General features: G+C 35.3%; 1 protein-coding gene across 2 annotated transcripts in view; it reads right to left on the bottom strand.

Moving 5' to 3' along the window:
• Window positions 1-354: 354 nt before the first annotated feature.
• LOC148943116 (chitinase-3-like protein 1) overlaps window positions 355-20,151 on the bottom strand; it is an 81,918-nt gene continuing 62,121 nt past the window's right edge. The window contains exons 8-9 of one of the 2 annotated variants that reach the window (XM_089102251.1): window positions 14,525-14,680; window positions 355-679 (exon numbers count right to left, since the gene is read on the bottom strand). In XM_089102251.1, the coding sequence (XP_088958377.1) occupies window positions 464-679; window positions 14,525-14,680 (372 nt within the window). In that variant the 3' untranslated portion in view covers window positions 355-463. Of the gene's footprint in view, window positions 680-2,602; window positions 2,931-14,524; window positions 14,681-20,151 lie in introns of those variants that run through there. The other variant, XM_089102252.1, reaches the window with a different exon arrangement.

Here is a 20,151-nt window from a genome sequence, read left to right as displayed (position 1 = left end):
AAATACAAATATTATATTATAAATATCATTATTATATTATTATATTATTTTGCTAGATCCCAAATACGGAAATTTGAGATCAAAACTTGTACTATGGGGTTTAGAAACATTTGATTGGCTGTTGCAAAAACCAGTGACAAATGTGAAAATAATGACGCAGAATTCTTTCTACCTCTGTTAAATAATAAGAAACCCATAATGCTTTGGTTGAAATTATTGAACCACATTCCAGTTGAAAAAAAAGATAATAGTCGCAGCGGACTGTACGAATGCACCCCATCGATATTAAGGGTTTTGCGCTCAAACGTCCCTAATTACGCCTACGATCTCCGAAGCTAAAGCTAATAATTATAAATAGCTTGAGAGTATATTTAATTAAAACATAGTTCGGTAAGAAATTATTTATATTAGGAGACAAACACAATTTCCCATTTGATTAATAAAAAATACAATCGTATCTTGACTATGCAACCCCTCTTAGTCCGCAACCTGGAACATTGTAGTCAAAATCGCAACCTCCAATGTCAGGATTTACAGCTGTGCCTGGGGGGCAGGTGAAGTAGGAAATTTGATATGCGCCATTGGGTTGTAGCTGACAATAATAGTAGTTAGTGCAATCAATTGCAAAATATCCTTCGTGCGGGCATTTTTCGTTAGATGGTGGAGCAGACGTTGGGACCTAAAAATAACAGCTTTTAGGTGTGTCACTGAGAAAAAGAGAGACTACTCTACTGTAATTTCATGGTAAAAAATAGGTTTTAATTTCATTGGTTTGCACCTGAAGCGTATTTTTGTAAGTCGGTTAGATTGTTTCTGATTTCTGGAGAGACAAGAAGCACCGCCTTTTAAAAACTTGAGTAGTTTCAAGCCTTTCGTGTTGAGCTTCAAGGTTGTAAAAGATCATCACCTGATTGATAGTCTTAAAAACTTAATCAACCGTTTTATGTTTTTCAAAGATACGATGTAAATCTACATCCACTTGAATGGTTCGTGAGTGTAAATATTTCAGCCTATAAAATAATGCAGTTTTTGTGTTACAAAAGTTTTTAATAAGTAGTCCTTCCCTCAGTGGCGGATCCAGGGGGAGGGGGATTTGGTGCGCGCCTCATAACGTAGTCTAAAATAGTGTAATCTACTTAATTAACGCAAGTTTGCGTTAATTAAACTAACTCCTAACGCAAGTTTATCGGATCAACCTATTTTGCGCCCCCCCCCCCCCTAAAAAAAATCCTGGATCAGCCCTTGCCTTCTCTATGGTGTAATGTTGAATTCAACCTGGCTGGGCATTAGTTGCTATTTGTTGTATAACCAACATGGTTTCTATTTGTAGAAAAATGGCTTGTTTTTCATTTGTCTTCATTTCATAGCTTAATATATGTTCATCACTGTTGCTTAAGACTAAGGTGTGTAGCCGCCGTCTTAACAAAACAAATTTGAGTAGCATTTTACAACCAATTTGCTTTCCGGCAGCTAACAGAAAATCGTGTAATTGTAAGGCTTAGCTCACATTAAAATAAAAAAAAACAATAACAAATAACCGAAAAAAAAAAATAACCAAATTATTACTTTAAATTATTAATCTAACTCCATTTAGCGTTGCCGCAAAAACGCTTTGAAATCTGACCTTTACATCAGTAATGCTGTTATTTTTATTAATTTTCATCAAGGTATTCATTTCACAGATGTTTGAAAAGGCCATATTTGTTGATTACAATGCCAATGCTCACCAAATACTCGGGAAATGACCATATGGCCTTATTGCCATATAGCCATATAGCCTTATTGTCTCAGATCAACTTGAAACTTACGACCACTACTCCTTGGGTTAGGCGGAGCCTAATATACCAAAACAATTCCGGGACGCAGCCCGCTTCCATAAAAAAGGACACAGAAAAGAGCCAAAACACCTTTTTGTACGGAGGACCATTAATTAGAGGAGCGAGCTCCACCTTAAGACATTAGCTTACTGAAGCCTAAGTATCATGGCACTGTTTCATTCATTTTCTACAAGCTTTGTTTTTTTTAAAAATTGTGTGAAAAATTTCTGCCTTGTTAAAAGAAAGAGAAAAGTGGTGGACCGTGTGGGGAAATACATGAAAAAATGTAAAAGTTTCAAGAATTTCACCAAAAATTATGAATTTTGAACTTGATTAAAGACGATTTGGTTGTCGTAGCTATCTGGTTGTCATAGCGTTTATGTTTCGACTGGGAGCGCTGGTTTTATTATTACCTAAATTTCTTACTAAAAATTGCTAATGAAATTCTCAGACAATTTTAAACGCCTTTAGAGACAATTATGGATGAATTTTGAGCGTTAAATTACGATGATTGAGAACCAAAAATAAAACTAGTAAAATCCTTCCTTTAAGACATCACAGTGGACAAATTTTGTCTTTACAGTTTTCTTTTGAACATTTTGCTCGTTTTGACGATTAATGATTTATTACAAATCTTTATTTACAGAGGTAGGTCCCATTTTTTGACTTTTGGTCCAAATAATATGTTTCCGCGGATTGTTTGCACCAGAATCTTCGTAAGCTAGGATATAATTTGCATTAGCAATTGTGAGAGCTGATTTAGATCTACTCCTAACGACCATAAATATGTTAAGAAACTATTTAATAAGACTGTGGTACAATAAGAAATTAATACACGTAGTGGTAGACAAACATGTATTCCCGTTCAATTAATAAAACCCTTGAATTTTTTTCTGACTATGCAACCCCTCTTAGTCCGCAACCTGGAACATTGTAGTCGTGATCGCAACCTCCAATATCAACATTTATAGCTGTTCCGGGGGGACATGTGAAGTATTGAATTTGGTAGGCACCACCAGGTACTAACTGACAGTAATAGTAGTCGGTGCAATCAATTGCAAAATATCCTTCGTGTGGGCATTTTTCGTTAGTTGGCGGAGCAGAAGTCGGAACCTAAAAGTAACAGGTTTTATATTTAATTTATATTTTAATTTATATTTAATTTATGTTTTAGTTTATATTTAATTTATATTTAATTTATATTTTAATTTATATTTAGTTTATATTTTAATTTATATTTAATTTATATTCTAATTTATTTTTAATTTATATTTTAATTTATATTTTAATTTATATTTAATATATATTTAATTTATATTTAATTTATGCTTAATTTATATTTTAATTTATAATTAATTTATATTTTAATTTATATTTAATTTATATTTTAATTTATCGTTAATTTATATTTTAATTTATCGTTAATTTATATTTCATATTTAATTTATATTTAAACCACAGCATTTTAGCTGCCATTGTTGTTGTTGACTACGGACTGGGCAATTTTGCACTACTATAATTTTTTTTATAATAGTCTATTATTAATTTGCTTTGTTTCACTTAGATTTGGGGAGCCCCTCCCTGTAGTTCTATTGCAGTTTCCCGTTGCCATATAATTCGCCAGTTCTTTTTTTTATATGTAAAGAGCGACATGTAAGAAAAATGTCAAAATTGTCAAAAAAAATCTAAAAAAATATATCGAAAAATGCATTGCATGAAAAACGTCAAGTTTATAAATAAAGTATGGCTTATAGTACGTATTCTAATACAAGTGATTTGAAATAATTGCAGCAGGAATCGCCTGGTTAAAATTTTAAAGTATCTTCAATTTGAAATAGGCAAGGGTGTAGCGAGTTTTATTCTTTGGGGGTATTTTTATCAAGGGAGGGGGGTTTAAAAAACTTTAAACTTTGAAAAACTTTGAAACCCATGAAACCCATGAAACCCATAAATAAACTTTGTTATTTATTAACTTTGTTTGTTTATATAAACTTTGTTATTTCATGTTGAATAGAACGCTAAAAATATAAGCAAACGATAATAGCTTTGTGTCATAAACGAAAAGCGCTGTGTTGTCTAACGTATTCTTTTTGGCAACAGAATTAATGGATATTTATCGCTTTACGTTTTGAAGTTTGACCACATATTTTAATGTGTGTTGTACCTGCCCGATATATAAGCATTAAAGTTGAACCTAGCACCAAATATACAAGTAAAAGATCACAGCATTGTTGCCAATAGATTATATTGTTGCCAATAGATATACATTGTTGCCAATAGATGTTGCCAACTGCTGAAATAGATTCAGTTGAAATAGATTTACTTGTATAAAAGTTTGCTTAATGAAACTTTTTATGTTTTGATGTTCAATCAGTTATTTTGACATATTCTATACTTGCCCAATTCCAAAGCCAAAATTGACTTATGCTGCTGGACTAAATCAAAACAAACAAAGTGCAAGAAAGTTTTCAAAAGGGCGTATGAGCAATATCGCAGGACCGCTCAGGAATCAAAACAATCTATGTGAAAGAAGATTGTCAAAAGAGTGTGTAATTTCTAATGAGTAATGCTTAGAGCATCAAATTGAAACTTTCGGGGCATGTTGAGGGGTAGTTCGAACTAACTAAATCCACTATATGCTACTACTACTACTGAGTCTGATGGTACTAATTAAAAACAATCAGGGAATTTTTAAAAAGAATTTCAACTAAATCAAGGCATACTATGTGCATGCAGGTTTTCAAAAGGAACGATTGATGAAACGTTTGAAGTTTTGAAGTTTGATCACTTATTTCGACATCTGCCTTACCTACCTAATGCCTTACCTACCTTACCGACATCTGCCTTACCTACCTTATTTTTACATCTGCCTTACCTACCTAATGCCAAAGCCGAAATTGGCTTAGACAGCTGGTTATATTTAGCTGGTTTTAGTCATTTAGAAATAAAACAAAACATATACTGAGTACTTATATCCATAAGGACTATTATAAAATATTTTCAGTGTTTGTGTTTAGTTTTAAAAGTAGGGGGTAAAAGGAAACATTATTTAATAATAGAATAAGATATTTAGGATTGTTTTAGTTTCAATAAGTAAGGTAAATAAGTTATTTAGGATAGGCAGGTATTAAGTGTGAATACGAAACGTCACTAAATAGTGTATATTTCGTAGATTTGCATGGACCGGAAGGTAGCGCGTAGAGAATATTAAAGTATTTCGTAGATTTCGTAGATTTGCTGGACCGCTAGATAGCGTGCAGAGAATGTTGAAGTAAAATATTTAATCTGGTAATTGGTTAATTTGTTTTTTTTTCTGTTTTTTTGGAAGCTTTTTTTTAGTGGGGGTGTTGGTGGTTGTTTAATAGTATTTTTTTTGTTTGCTTTGTTTTTGCGTGTGTATGCTATTTTACTTACTTAGTTTAAATTACTCGTGTTTAAAGTATTGTGAAAAAGGAGAAAAAAAAGATGAGTATGCGAGGAATTATAGGAAAAGATGGGAAAACGTTGAAATGTGTTCAAAACAATACTGCATTTATGAGTTTCACCGCATTTACAGATGAAGACCTGCCAACTGAACTTGACATACATAGATGGATGAAACAGAAAGGTTTGCGAAAAAAAAATCTAATAGGCATAGATGCGTCAGGTTTGAAGTTCAAAAAAACAATTTTTGTTAAATTTACAAACTGTGAAGAACTTGAGAAGTTTTTGGAGCAAAGAAGAAACGGAATGCTCCCATTCGCAAGGACGGGTGGAGAAGTAAAATATGTAATTATTGGAAGCTGCGAGGAGAGACCTAGCTACGTCAAATTCGAAGGAGTACCCCTTGAGATGGAAGGGTCAACAGTGCAAAAAGCATTGACGGGCTACGGTACGGTGCTACAGTGTAAAAGAGATGTCTACCAGGGAGGTCAATATATGGAAACGTCAAAAACAAGATTTACAGCGAAAATGAAAATAACTATGAACATTCCATCTTTCGTTTTTGTGGATGGACTACGATTGCGAGTATGGTACGATGGACAGATAAGAACATGTGCCAGATGCAACCAAGAAGGACATATGGCGGCGGACTGCTCTGTATCTCCATCAAAACCAGCCACAAATCAAAGAAAAGAACAGGAGATAGTCCAATTGGATGATTATGTGTCATTTTCATTCTTGACACAAGAATTAACGCGAAAAGATTAAAATGCGGACAAATACTTAAGCCATCATGGAAGAAAAACTGGACAAAGAGTAGATCAAGAATTGCACATAATAAGAGAAAAATTAGAAAAGAAGCAGAAAACTCAGACAGAAAACATAGAAGCTACAAAGAAAGAAATAACGAAAACAACTAAATGGAAGACAGCTAACACAACGGTAAGCAACAAAGATAGTGAAAAAGAAGAAGAAATCAAAGATATACGAACTCGTGGCCAATCTAAACTAGGAATCACAACAATGTGAATGAAAAGAAATAAAAACAGATAGTTTAAGAAAAATAAAGAAAAAGAGAAAGAATCTGGAAAGTTGAAATATATCAAAAATATGGAAGCTATGCTGAATAGCATTACACCGGTGCTATTGGTGGACGAGTACGTGGATAATACATTGGTGAACATGGTAGAAGTAGAAATGAATACGTCAACATCATCTAGTGGATCAGAGAAAGAGAACAAGAAAGCGAAAACTGGCGAAGAAGAGGAGAATGAAGCGATTAGAATTGGATCCAAAAAACTTATAAGTTTAAATGTAAATGGACTGAAGCAAAGAAAGAGACAACAGTTTTTAAGAGACTTTCTGATGACAGAAAGTATCGAATTAGCTTTTGTACAAGAAAGTGATACTGATAATTTAAAAACTGTTGAACCCGAATACAAATACTTAACAAACAAGTGCATTGGTGGCGGTAATGTAGCAGTGGTATATAAACGTCAGTTTGAGCCAAAAAATGTCAGAATCGACGAAGAAGGAAGAATTATTAGTTGTGTGATAAATAGGAGAACATATATCAATGTTTATGCACTGTCTGGATCCCAAAATAGAAAAAACAAAGAGAAAATCTTCCGGCAAGATATTGCGTCATTTATCCCCAAAAATACTGATAAATTAACATTGCTTGGAGATTTTAACTGTGTAACAAGTAAGAAAGATGCCATAGCCCGAGAAGAGAATATTTGCAGAGCATTGGTTAAGCTAAGAAATGAGCTGGAACTTGTAGATGTCTGGGAGGAACTTAAGAGGATAAACAGCTTTACAAGAATAAACTGGGTAGGAAAACATGGAGGTGGAGCAAGACTGGATAGAGTTTATGCATCAAAAGTACTGTTAAGAATGGCAAACATAGAACACAAGATAGTGTCTTTCACTCACCCCAATGTAGTGTTAGTGACAAACAAAAATGAAAAAATACAAGGATAAATAAAGTAATCTACATGGAAAATGAATACTGCAGTCTTAGGAAGTGAATAATGTAAGACAAAGATAGGGAAGATATTGAAAACGACGAAGGAAATAAATCCCATGCTACTATCCGAATACTGGAAACAGACGATGAAGTCCAGAATTACGCAAGAGGTGAAGGCAATTTCACAAGAAATATCAAAAACTAGTGATATGTATCTGACATTTCTTTATAGAATAGCTTATGAACTAAAAAGAGAGATAAATGAAGGGAGAAATTCAAATAAGGAATATTTCGAGACTCTATTAGAAATAAGAGAAATAGAACAAAAGAAGGCAGAAGCCTATAGGATAAGGGCGAAGTGCTAGGACCAGATAAGGAATGAACAACTAACTACAACACTTATTTGCAAGGAGAAAAAGCAAGCCGAAAAAACTATTCTTAAAATAGTTAAAAAGAAAAATGAGGAAACAACTGAGAAAATGGAAGATATCATGGAAGAAGTGAGATACTTCTTCAAGAATGTATTTACAAGAGAGTCAGAAGAAGAAAAGGAGAGAGTGGACGGATTCTTTCGGAAGATTGAATATGATCAAGTGACTAGGAAGAAAATAATATACTAACGGTGAAATTAACAAAAGAAGAAATAAAAAAAGCTATAATGGAAACGGAAAACAATAAAACACCAGGACTTGATGGAATACCCTACGAATTTTATAAGACACATGTCAAAGAAATCACCGAACATCTGGCAGATATTTTTAATGAATTACTAAATAACGATGATATTAAGATACAGTGTTTAGGGAATTATAAAGTTATTGCCAATAAAAGATAGCCTAGAAGATCTCAATGATTGGGAGTCATTTGACACCACAGATAGTAATAACAATATTATGTCCGAAGCAATAGCAAACCGTCTAAAAAAAGGTGCTACCATCCATACTAAGTGTAAACCCAAAAGGAGGACTAGAAAACCACAAAAAAACAGATATGCTGGCCAATATAAGAGACGTAATAATAGGAGCAGGAAGTCGAAAGGAAAAAAAGAAAATAAAGTATTGGATAACAAGTTATGATATTAAAAAGGCCTTTGATAAAATAAGAAAAAAAATTACTTGTATGGATCAACAGGATAATTGAAAAAATAGAACAGGTAATTTGTGTGAATAGCGATGCTACAGGAGAATTTGAAGCAGAAACTGGAGTGCGCCAAGTATGCCCGCTAAGCCTTTTACTGTTTGAAATATATTTTGACCCGTTACTGAAATATTTAGAAAAGGAGATAAATGGCATTATAATAGAAAATGTGGCAATGAAGTTGAACAGTTTTGTAGATGATCTGACAACGTACACAGAAACTGAAGATGATTTCAAAGTGGCAGTTCAGTGCCTAATTGAATATTGTGACATCTTCAAGCTACAGCTCAATAGAAATAAGTGTGAAATGCTATCACTGGGAGATGAAGTAGACGAAGTGTATGAGGGGATCCCGAGAAAGGAAAAAATTAAAATATTGGGTGTGTTTTTTCAAAGAAGTTGGAGCTGAACAGAAAGTGAAAATTGGATAAATACAATATTGAAATTCAGAATGCCCTTAGACAAGGATATGGAAGAGGTATGACGGTTCACCAGAGAGCCCAGTATGTGAATACTTATGCTTGCCCAGTTTTATGGTATCTGTCCTTTGTTTCACAACTCAAAAACACAGATCAAAAGCAAATTGTGAGTGCAAATTACTAGAACATATGGAATGAAAATTGACCACCTAAATTGGAAACAGACAATATGTTCATAAATAGAAATCATGGAGGTCTTCAGGTCATATATGTGGAATGTAAGATGAAAGAACTTTTCATTAGGACAATGTTGGAACAAGTGATGAGGAAAAAAGAATCACTAACAAGTACTTGGTATGAAACATGGAAAATAAAAGAAAAGAAATATCCTCCACAATAAAATCACGCATTCGCAGAAATGTTTTGAAATAGAAAAATTGGGAATGTCGCTTGAGATAAGTGGGAAAATTGACAAAGTAAAACTTAACCTCCTGACTACCGGCATAGATATAGGTATTGAAGACGCGTGATTTTTACACCACATGTGTTAAAAAAATCGCTGATTTCAAAAATGACCTTAAAAATTTTTTCACTCCCCTCCCCTCTCCAAAATCTCTTTTCCACCCCCGTGGACATCGGTTCCCAACGGAGTAAATCAGAGAGATAAGTCGACTATATAACACTTTTATTTTCATCGAGAAAAAGAAACAGGAAATTTATTTTCCATGGTTGTTTACTGGTGAAAACAAGTAAAGCAGTTTCTGTCACCAACAAGACATAGAAACACTTTGCATTCAGCACACAACTACCTTGTCTTCATTGAGCAACCAGGAAGGCGGCACCTTTTCGCGTCCTTTAGCTAGTGGTATTCGGGTAAGTGAATGGCTCCTCTAACTCTCTCAGGCGGCAATGGTCGGCGCTTTTTGAAATCACCAGCCGACGCTACTTCACAATCGTCATTTTCCTCGACATACTGCTCCGGTTTCGGCCGACATAGAAGGTGCTCTGCAACGTGAAAACGATATAAGATGAGCTTGTTCAAGCTTGGCCTGCTATTTTCTTCATGAGCCTGCATCTCGATGAAAGCGTTTGAGCATGCAGCATCAATAAAATGATGAAGGAATCTTACGGCCAATTTTCTAGTTTTATAAGGGAATCGGCAATAAGTGACCATACGGTCAGCCATGTCCATTCCACCCATGTACTTGTTGTAGTCAGCTACTGACCTTGGGCAAGAGACTGTGATCCGCTTCCTCTGCTTTTTGTCCCATCTTTCCACTATTGTCTCTTCTTCTACTGCCCTGCAATTCGAGCCTAGTGTCACAATTCTTGTATCAAACCATTCCGTGATGGCTAGCTTGCGATCTTCTCGCACAAATGCAACGCTCGACCCTCTCCCTTTCTTCTTCATTTCTTTCTCTGGCTTCAGAGGTACGGTACGGTCTCCCTTCCAAATCTATTTCGCATGATTGTGCCAGTTGCATTTATCTGCATTTCGCACAGAAGGTCGAGTAGTTTTGTTGAGTTGAAAAATCGATCAAAGTAGAGGCTAGATCCGGGTGGGAGAGCTTGAGATAGCCTGAGTACGATTCCAGCTGCAAGGCCATGGCATCGCATACTTTCAGGAAGCGTAGTGGCACCCTGATAAATCTCGAAGTCAAGTATGAGGCCTTTCGGATTAGCCAAGACAAAGTTTTTGAGGCCGACGGGATTTGGCTTATTGGGTACATACTGCCTCAACGACGTTTTGCCATAAAATGGGATCATCTGCTCACCAATTGAACAATTTTTGTCCCTCGGGAAAGAAAGGCAAACGGTACGGAAAAGGTCGATAATTGACTGAACTCTCCACAACCGATTGTTCTTCTTAATGTCGTCGGAAATTTCTTCATATACAACAAATTTAAGATTACTTCTTAGAGTGAAGAAACGGGTTTTTCCAATATATTCTGATATCTGGTTTACACGGTACTGTGCCTTCCAGTGCATTTCGATTTGAGGATATATGAGATTGCCCATCAATAGTACAACTCCGAAAAATGTCTTTAGTTCGTCAGCAGTGACATTCAGGCTCTTGTTGAATTTTTTTTGATAGGTGTAGTTTGTGGCATATGCTGTCTCATCGAAAAAAGACTGGGGGAAGTACTGTGTGAAAAACTCTTCCGGTTTCCAATCAGAATGGTCAGTAAAGATAACTTCATCTCTTACTGGACCCAAGTGAATCTCAAATCCCATGCTTTCCCTCCATTTCATCAATTTTGGTCGTTTCATAGGTCACTGTGATATTCGAGCCCGCTCGGCTAGAGGTATGTCATCTTCAAAATTATACTCAAGCTCAGATACTTCCTCGTCGATGATACTTTCGTCGCCTTGAACGAAGGCTCTGTTAGGATCTTCATCTTCACTTGTATCTTGAAGTTCTATATCGTGGGACTCAAAGAGGTCATCATCACTTTCATTTGCAGAAAGGTCCTCAACATCACTGGCATCGATGGTTGCCAAGGCATCAGGCACGGTAACTACAAGAGAAAACATAGTTTTCAGCTTTTGAAGGTGACCATAAGCGAAAGTAAAGAAAAGACATTAAAATAGGAAGTTCTTCTGTTCTGAGAGATAAGAGATAAGAGATATTTATTTCAAAAAAATCGCTATCACAAGCCCACACAGGGCCGAATTCGGAGTTTGGATTCAACAAAAAATAAATGGTTACCCTGCAATTGCAAATAACAACAAATAAATAGATAAAACAATAATGAACATCAATTAAAAGTCAATAATAAAAACTTTAAAAAGTCAATTAAAAAATAAAAAAAAAAAAAAATTTGTCAAACTAAAATTAGAGCGAGACATAAATGCATTAAAAACTGGGCAAACTAAACTTAGCACAAAAAATAAATGCATTTAAATTAAAAGGGATACTAAGAAAGTGTCAGCAATTAAACTACAGTAAATCAATAAAAGAGTTAAAGACAATAAAAGCTGGTCAAGAAAGGGGGGCGAGCAAAAGAGCGCAAGAACCTGGGCAGTACCATCAGCTAATAAACAACAAAAGAGGGCAAAACAGAAACTATTGAGTCATTTTATTCATTGTCTCGGTAATGAAGGGGATAAAAGTTCTTTCTCATCTGGAATGAACGCAGAGAAGGGAGGACAAAGCAGGGATGGGCTCAGACACAGTTCGAGGCAGCCGTCTTCTGGATGTGGAGTGACGTTTGGGGAAAATACTTGCCGTCCGAGGGTTTGTTATGGCATTTTTTTGCAAAACGGAGGCACAACGAAACCCTCCTTTGCTCCAGGGTTTTCAGACTAGCTTTTTTTAGGAGCAGAGAGTAAGGCACCTTGCCTTCTTTGAAAATTATTCGCAAGGCCCTTTTTTGAATTGATTCGATTTTTTCCGATTCTTCGCGACTCTTATCTTTCTTCCGATTCTTTGCGACTTCCGATTCTTCCGATTCTGTCGACTCTTATCTTTCTAACTTCAAAATGCTTGATTGAGAACCGATGTCCACGGGGGTGGACATAGAACTTTAGTCTCACACCAATAGATGATGTAATGGATATAGGTGAAAAAATCACTCCCAAAATGAAGTTTTAATTCTTCTAAGGAAGCTTATTTTTTTCCAGGCTCCACCTTTCATTCCAAGACCAATTAGGAATTTTCTTACCTCTTGTCCTCCTGCTCTTCTTCGATTTTGAACTTTCCTCCATTTCTTTAGTGCAAAAACCACTCTTCCACTACCAATAACAAGCTGAAAAAAATCACAGATGGCAAGCCAGGTACGCTGGTTCCAACTGTAGTGCGTAGATGACGTTACGAACAATAACTATCGCGCTAAAAAAAATTAACTGTATTTGTCCACCCTGAGGGATAAGGGTAGTCAGGAGGATAAGGAATATTATGAAAAAAAGAAGCAGCTTCCTCTACTAAAAATAATTGAAAATGGTAGTTATAGTGAGGTGAAACACAGTTTCATACTACTAGAAAGTTGCCTGTTGCCACCAAAAGTTAACGAATATAAGTTTCTCTTTGTGCATAATTTGTTACCCACATAATATTAAAAGTTAAAGATGAATATGAGCTTTAGCAATGGAAATTGTCAGCAATGCAAAAAAGTACTTGAAACGCACTACCAGTTAATATTAGAACGGAGAAACAAGAAACTAAAGTAGAAAAACCGTCGAGTTCGTTGGTGAGTATTACAGATAAAAAAGATGTAATTAGTTAAGAAAATGTTGTAGGCTTATAAGTATATAATGAGGCTTACATAAGCACAATAGTGCACATAGCATCGCTTTTCTGTTATTACACGTGGAAGCGAAAAGAAAAGCAGAAGGAAGATTATGATGTGATAAATCGCGTGAAAACAGAATGGAATAGGAGAAGGATTATGAAGTGTAAGAAAATTGAAGACATGTTTGGTCTAAAGTAGAAGGGAATAGTTTTTGTGTCTTGGTGGGCAAGGATGTGTTGTTAAAAAATGGGAAAAAATAATAATAATAAAAGGAGAGTTGAGAAAAAATTATAGGGTTTAAGGGTTTAAGGTTTTACATTTGTATAATTTTTGTTTTTTCATTTTGTGGTTAGGATCTAGGTAGAAGATTAGAAAATAGAGTTTTTAATTTGGTATATGGAATAAGAGCAGATTTTAAGTTAAATATTTCGAACTGTTAATGAAGTGTTTGATTTTAGAGTTTAATCAGAATTTTCAGATTATAATAGTTAGCTTCAGGATTTGTTCAGTATTTTTAAGTTTATTTATTAGGTAAGATTTAAATCTAATTGAATAGTTATAGTATAGGATTTTATGAATTTTTACATTTTAGATTTGGTCATTTTTTTAATGTTTGTTTGGAATTTATTTTAAGCTAGTGGAATTTATTTTATATGTTGAGGGGGATACGATTCATCTGGATAGTGAAGTATTTGATTTTTGGGAATTGTTTTGAGAATTATTGTAGCTACCTAACAACGCAAGGCCCAGCGAGAGTAGAGTGTGTTGAAATGTGATGTATTAAAAAAAAATGGTGTTATATATGTATATTTTTTGTTTTTTTAAGTAAATCTAGTGAAAAGTGTTTTAAAGTGTTATAAGAAAGGTGAATATATTTTAAAATACAAACACATACACGCATTGTAAATTTGTATTTTAATGTTCGATGTTATAGGCCTAATGAATGGGAGCAGGCCCTTGTCGCCGTGGGTAGCTAGAATGAGAATTTTGAAATTGTTGTATGGTAAATAATGGATGGAAAATCGTATGAATGAAAAAAAAAAGGTTTTTTATGAAAAAGGTAGACAGAGTTTACTAAAAAATATACATCTGAGGAAATTTAGAAGTAGAGAGCTATTGAACATCGATTAACAGGTAAGATAGATAGACAGTAAAATGAAGGGACAATAGATAACTAGGGACAAATTAGATTGCAAATAAACAAAGAGTCTTAGATAAAAAAAGAAAAAAGGAACAGGATAGATTTTTTTTCAGGAGTACGAAAATGAAACAAAAACCGTTTTGATTCTACCCATTACGTGATGTATCACCACTTATTATCGAGAACACAAAAAGAAGAGGAAGCGCAGGAAGGAGGACCAAATACCGCTGGATAAAAGAAAGAAAAGAAGAAGAATTTAAAATATGCATTAGATAATAATTTTGTATCTTTTCAATATTATAGTCTATTTTTGATAAAAAATATCCATAAGGACTAGGAATTATAAGTGCTACTCTCAAAGTAAATTCGTCCATAATATTACTTACTGTGCAGTCCACACAAGGAGCAACTTCACCATTCAAATCCTCCCAAACATGATGAAGGAGGGGGAAGCGTCTAGAATAACAGTTTCCACGGAAGTCATCGGTCTCAATTGACCAAACCATGGCACCTCCAAGGTCATATGCAATAACGAACTTGAGCTGCAATTCAAGATTTAAAATAATGTTAATTAATGGATAGAAAATAATTATTATGCAGAAGCTTATATGCTTATAAGTAGATGTGTAATGAAAACAGATCAATTAAGCGGCCTACCAATAAGAGTAAAGTGCTGCTTAAATTCATGGACGTCACCCTGTAGCCTGACTGCCTGAGTGCAGAAGAAAGCCCTCTTGGTTTTTGAATACCTTACGCCCCCCCCCACTTCCACTAAAATAAGGATATAAAGAGAAAATATTACGTCATTCGTGACCAAAAAAATAAGACTCTTGGTCATTTATGTTTTAAGTTGGAAAGAAGTTACACGATTGTTTTTACTTTTTATTTCTTTCAGTATTTTTGGTTCGACAGTTTTACTCGTTATTTTTTTTTTCCCAAGTCTGCTTTGTTTTTAGATTTTCATTTTTTTATTTCACTTTTACTCGGACTATCTGTCTTGGCTTTTTTCTGCAATGAGCCATGTCTTGATGCCTACTGAAAAATACTTGATTTTCAATTCAAAATCAACGGACTCTGTCAATCGAGTATTTTGCAGTAGGCATCCAAGACATGGATAATTGTAGAAGAAATTCAAGACAGATAGTCCGAGTAATTGAGAGACAAAAATGTTTAAATGGTGCGGGTAAATGGTGGGAGTAAGTATGACTCTTTTATTGGACAAGTACTTGTGTGTTAGTTTTTGGACAGGCACGTCCGTAGGTGGTGAAATATTCTTGATATATGTTTCCTTCATTTACTCCACAGAGTAAAAGTTAAGTTCTACTTCTTTATTTCAATGTTTTTTCTTTTTACTTTTGCCAATATTGTAATTTAAACATGTTGTAAAGTCAACACTTTTTTGAATATTCTGCATAGAAGATAGTAACCTATGCTTAGAAACAATAGTTTTTTATGCATTATGTCTAGGAGCCAAGTTTTAGCCGGAATTATAAGTTGTTTTGACCTAGAAGCAGTTTTACTCAAAATGGGACCTGTAATGAAGTTGGACTCTAATAGATGGATTAAATGTTTTACTATGTTATTCTTTTTTATGCTACGATAGTAAAAGTATAGTTGCCGTATTTATCTCTTTTATATTTTAGGACATCAATATGAGCAATTCCAACATCTTGTGCCCTTGCCAGAATTTCTTGAAAGGGAGTGCGGTGTGAATTTGATCAACAAGGATTACTGAGAGCTATGATAATTGTGGACTGGAGGGCACGGGAACACAAGGGCTGATAGCTGATGCCATCTATACAACAAAAGTCTTATTAAAAACAATTCAGTTTACATCATCATACTGGGAACGATAATCCCAATCCATAATTCCTAGACTAGCTTGTTGCCTTCCTTCCCATATCACCCGCTCGTTAAAGTCTTGACCTGCCACTGGCATTTCTATTGGCCACCCCTTGGCGAGGCTTTACCTCAAAATCATACTCTTGAAGACATAGTGGCGGCCATACCTGTCACCGATTATCGGGTTTCATATTATGTAGCCATTTCTACAGGCTGTAATAGCTTACAGGTACAAAATTTGTCCCATATAAGTAACAATTACGTTTTTTGGATTACAGGTCTTATTTTGAGTAAAACTGCTTCTAGGTTAAAATGACTTATAATTCCGGCTAAAACTTTGCTCCTAGACATAATGCAAAGAAACTGTTGTTTATAAGCATAGGTGACTATCTTTTATTTAGAATTAATTAAAAAAACTTTTTCCACAAAATAAGTTTTTCAAAGAACAGTAAAGAACTCCATTAAACGAAAATGAGCAAAAATAAAATCAAATAATTTACCAAGCGTGAAAATACCACAAATCAGCATCGATAAATAAATGAAACCCAGAATGAACAGAAATTACAATAATTAACCGAGTCAAACTCAAAACGAGCAGAAATTGACATAAGTTGGGCGCAAAATCCCTATGCCTTCCCAAGGCCAGAACAAAATTTGCACTTTACTGAAAAAATATAAATGTTTTTACTTTTATAACTTTAATAAATCCAATAATATTAACATTTTGATTACTAAATATCAGTATATGTATATTAAACTGACAATGCACATTAAAGTGCAAATTTTGTTCTGGCCTTAGGAAGGCATAGGGGTTCTGCGCCCAACTTATGTTAATTTCTGCTCGTTTTGAGTTTGACTCGGTTAATTATTGTAATTTCTGTTCATTTTTGGTTTCATTTATTTATCGATGCTGATTTGTGGTAGTTTCACGCTTGGTAGAAGATTTGATTTGATTTTTGCTCATTTTTTGTTTAATGGAGTTCTTTACTTTTCTTTGAAAAACTCATTTTGTGGAAAAAGTCTTTTAAAATAATAATAATAAAATTAATATAATAAATAAATCCGAAGGAAGTACAAGATATTTCAAAGTGATGACAGGTGTCAAACAGGGATGCGTACTGTCTCCATTCCTCTTTATTCTCATAGTGGACTACATATTCAGGCAAATTGATGGATACGGGATCAAAATTGCAGGCAGACTAGTCCAAGATCTCGACTTTGCAGACGATGTTGGATTGATGGAGAAAGACAAAAGCAAACTTCAGGACTTTTTATGCAAGTTAGCCGAAAGAGCGGAGCAGTTTGGGTTACATATCAACGCCCCCAAAACCAAAGCGATGTCAACCACTAACTCACCGATGAATATCCAGCTAGGGACTGAAAGCATAGAGCAAGTCACTGACTTCCGATATCTTGGCAGCACCGTCTCGTCTAGTGGCGACTCCGAAAAAGAACTGCGAACACGAATAGTCCTGGCAAGCTCGGCATTTCAACGACTTCGACCAGTCTGAAGATCAGTTAAGTACTCACTTCAGCTAAAACTTCGCCTTTTCATACGCAACGTCATTTCGATCTTGAAATACGCGTTGTATTTTTTAAAACTCACAGCGGCGCAGTAAAAACGACTCACTGCATATGAAAACAACTGTCTTCGACGTATCCTAAACATTAACTGGAAGGATAGGATAACAAACATGGAAATCGCCTCTACACAAACCAGCCTGATGTCGCTGATGTAGTCAGGCAACGAAGATGGCACTATCTTGGCCATGTTATCCGTATGTTAAGATCGAGACTACCGAATATGATCCTCCAGTGGCAACTAGACGGCATGCGTCGGGTAGGAAGGCCCAAAAACACGCTTCGCAGGACATATGAGCGGGACAAGAGAGCCCTTCACGCATCCTTAATCCCAGAGTGGGAGGACATTTACGCCGCAGCTCATTTGCGGGATGATTGGAGGCTGTTAACGGACGCCCTGTGTGCCTCTGGAGGTACAGGAGGAACTAAGGTCTAAGGTCGTTTTATATTGACATAGTCTTTTCAGGGAAAAAGAAAATAATACTTAAAATCTTTTCGTATTTAAGACTTTATAGTTTGGCCTGCTATTTGTATGATGGAGAAAAATTTTCAGCAATTTTAAACAAGACACACCCTTTTAAAAATCTGGACACAAATAGTACTGTTTAATTTAGTTTCATACCTCGTCTAGTTGACATGAAATGGAAAACTTGATACCAGTCGCGAAAAAATCTGTTTACTTTCTTTGACGGCTTGGATACACTTACACTTTTTTGATTTGTTTAAATTTTAAGAGCAGAAATGGTAGGGTTGGCGTGGGACGGTGGTAACGAAAGGGGGATTAGTTACCCTCCAATCACTTTCGACTATTAAAAAGGGCATCAGCCCTTTCTATTTTCAATCGAATGAGCCCTTTCCGAAGTTCCCACGAGAACTCCTTCGATACGAAGTGCCCTGGTCCAAACAACAACAACAACAAAAAATAATACGAAGTTTATGGGGGCTTGTAAGAAACTGTGTAAGCTGATCAAGAAAAACGCAAAATCCACAGTCACTCGCTCGATATTAATAGGTGACTTTAACTGTGATTTGACTTATAAAACGCTCCCCAGAAGTCAGCTCCTTTGGAGCTCCATTCCTCCTTCGTATTCATTAGTTGACAAAAATGAATCCTATACCTATGTTGGCCCCAGCTCATCAACTTCGAACCTCGATCATGTTGTTTCTTCCTTTTCGATCAAACAAGCCACTGTATTTCGTGAAGGCTACTGCTCGGACCACTTACCTATTTGTGCGACAATCGAGTGCAATGTTGAAAGCAAAATTCCGCAAGAGGGAAAGTGGTTTTATGTTCAAGAATGGAGTCACGTTGATCGTCAGTTATTTATGTCCGAGTGTGACACGTTATTCAACAAAATTAAAGTTCCTTTTCACCTGCTTAGTTCAGAATGCAGGTCTTTTATTAGTGAGTACGAGATCCAAATACAGCTTACAATTTATCTTGCAGAAATCAACCACGCGCTTCGATGCGCAGAAAATTATGCAGTCCCATCTAGACGTGTTCGCAAAAAGACAGAAATCACCGACTGGTCTAAAAATCAAAGTCTAGTTGCAGCTTGTAATTCAGCTAAATTGTGGCTCCGAATCTGGAACGAATCCGATAAACCGCGCTCCGGTATAATAAACGAAAAAGAAAGACAAAAAGAAAGTTCACAAGAGCCCTTAAAGACCACAAAATAATGTTGATTCAAAAAAATGTTGATAAGATAGCTAGTGATCCTTCACTTTTATGGAAAGGTTTTAAACGCAATGACCGGACTTCTGTTCGTAGTATTCCAGAAAAAAACTGGATTGATTATTATAAAAGTGCGTTTTCGTCTCCTGACCTTGTTGCAGAAAGTAAACGTGAAAAAGAGCTTGACCGTTTGCTTGCGAATTCTATTCGTTCTGCTTTTAGTGACGCCGTCCGATATTGAGTTTAATCTAAAAAAAATTAAGAAAAAATCTTTTGCCGGTATGTATTTAATATCTGCTAAACATTTTGAACATTGTAGTAGTCTTTTGCTGCTGCACCTTTCGTTACTTTTTCAAATGTCTATTTCTTCTGGTATTGTGCCTCAACAGTTTTGTATTGGCCTGATTATGTCTATACTAAAAAAAGGGAAAAATGATCTCGATGATTCTCGATCATATCGGCCTATAACAATTTCAAGCACCACTTTTAAAATATTTGAGTCTATTAATCTTAAAGATATTTCCCAAAAGTGTTCTGTGCCTGCGCATCAGTTCGGTTTTCAGAAAGAACTTAGTCGAGAGAATGCTCTTTTTTCCCCTTTTTACGGTTCTTGCAAATGTAGAGTGTTCTAGAGAGTTCCTTTTTATATTTGCGCTGAAGATATGTAGAACTTTTGGTTCGAATACTTTTGTAGACCGCTTGATAGAAGGTTTAAAGTGAAGACTTTACTTATCAGCTCTAAGATGTCTTCATGTATGCATAGACGTCTTTATGCCAAATTAGTGTATAATTAAGATCTTTTTAATGTGCTAAAGGGCGTTAGACAAGGAGGTCTCACTTCCCCGCGCTTTTTAATAATTCAGTCATCCCAGCTCAAAGTTCTATTGAGTCCACCTGTATTTACGGGGGTTTAGA

This window comes from Artemia sp. Qi Xiang Cuo, chromosome 16 (assembly GCF_049724085.1).
Source record: "Artemia sp. Qi Xiang Cuo chromosome 16, ASM4972408v1, whole genome shotgun sequence".
Lineage (NCBI taxonomy): Eukaryota > Metazoa > Arthropoda > Branchiopoda > Anostraca > Artemiidae > Artemia > Artemia sp. Qi Xiang Cuo.
This window is presented reverse-complemented; position numbering and strand designations above follow the sequence as displayed.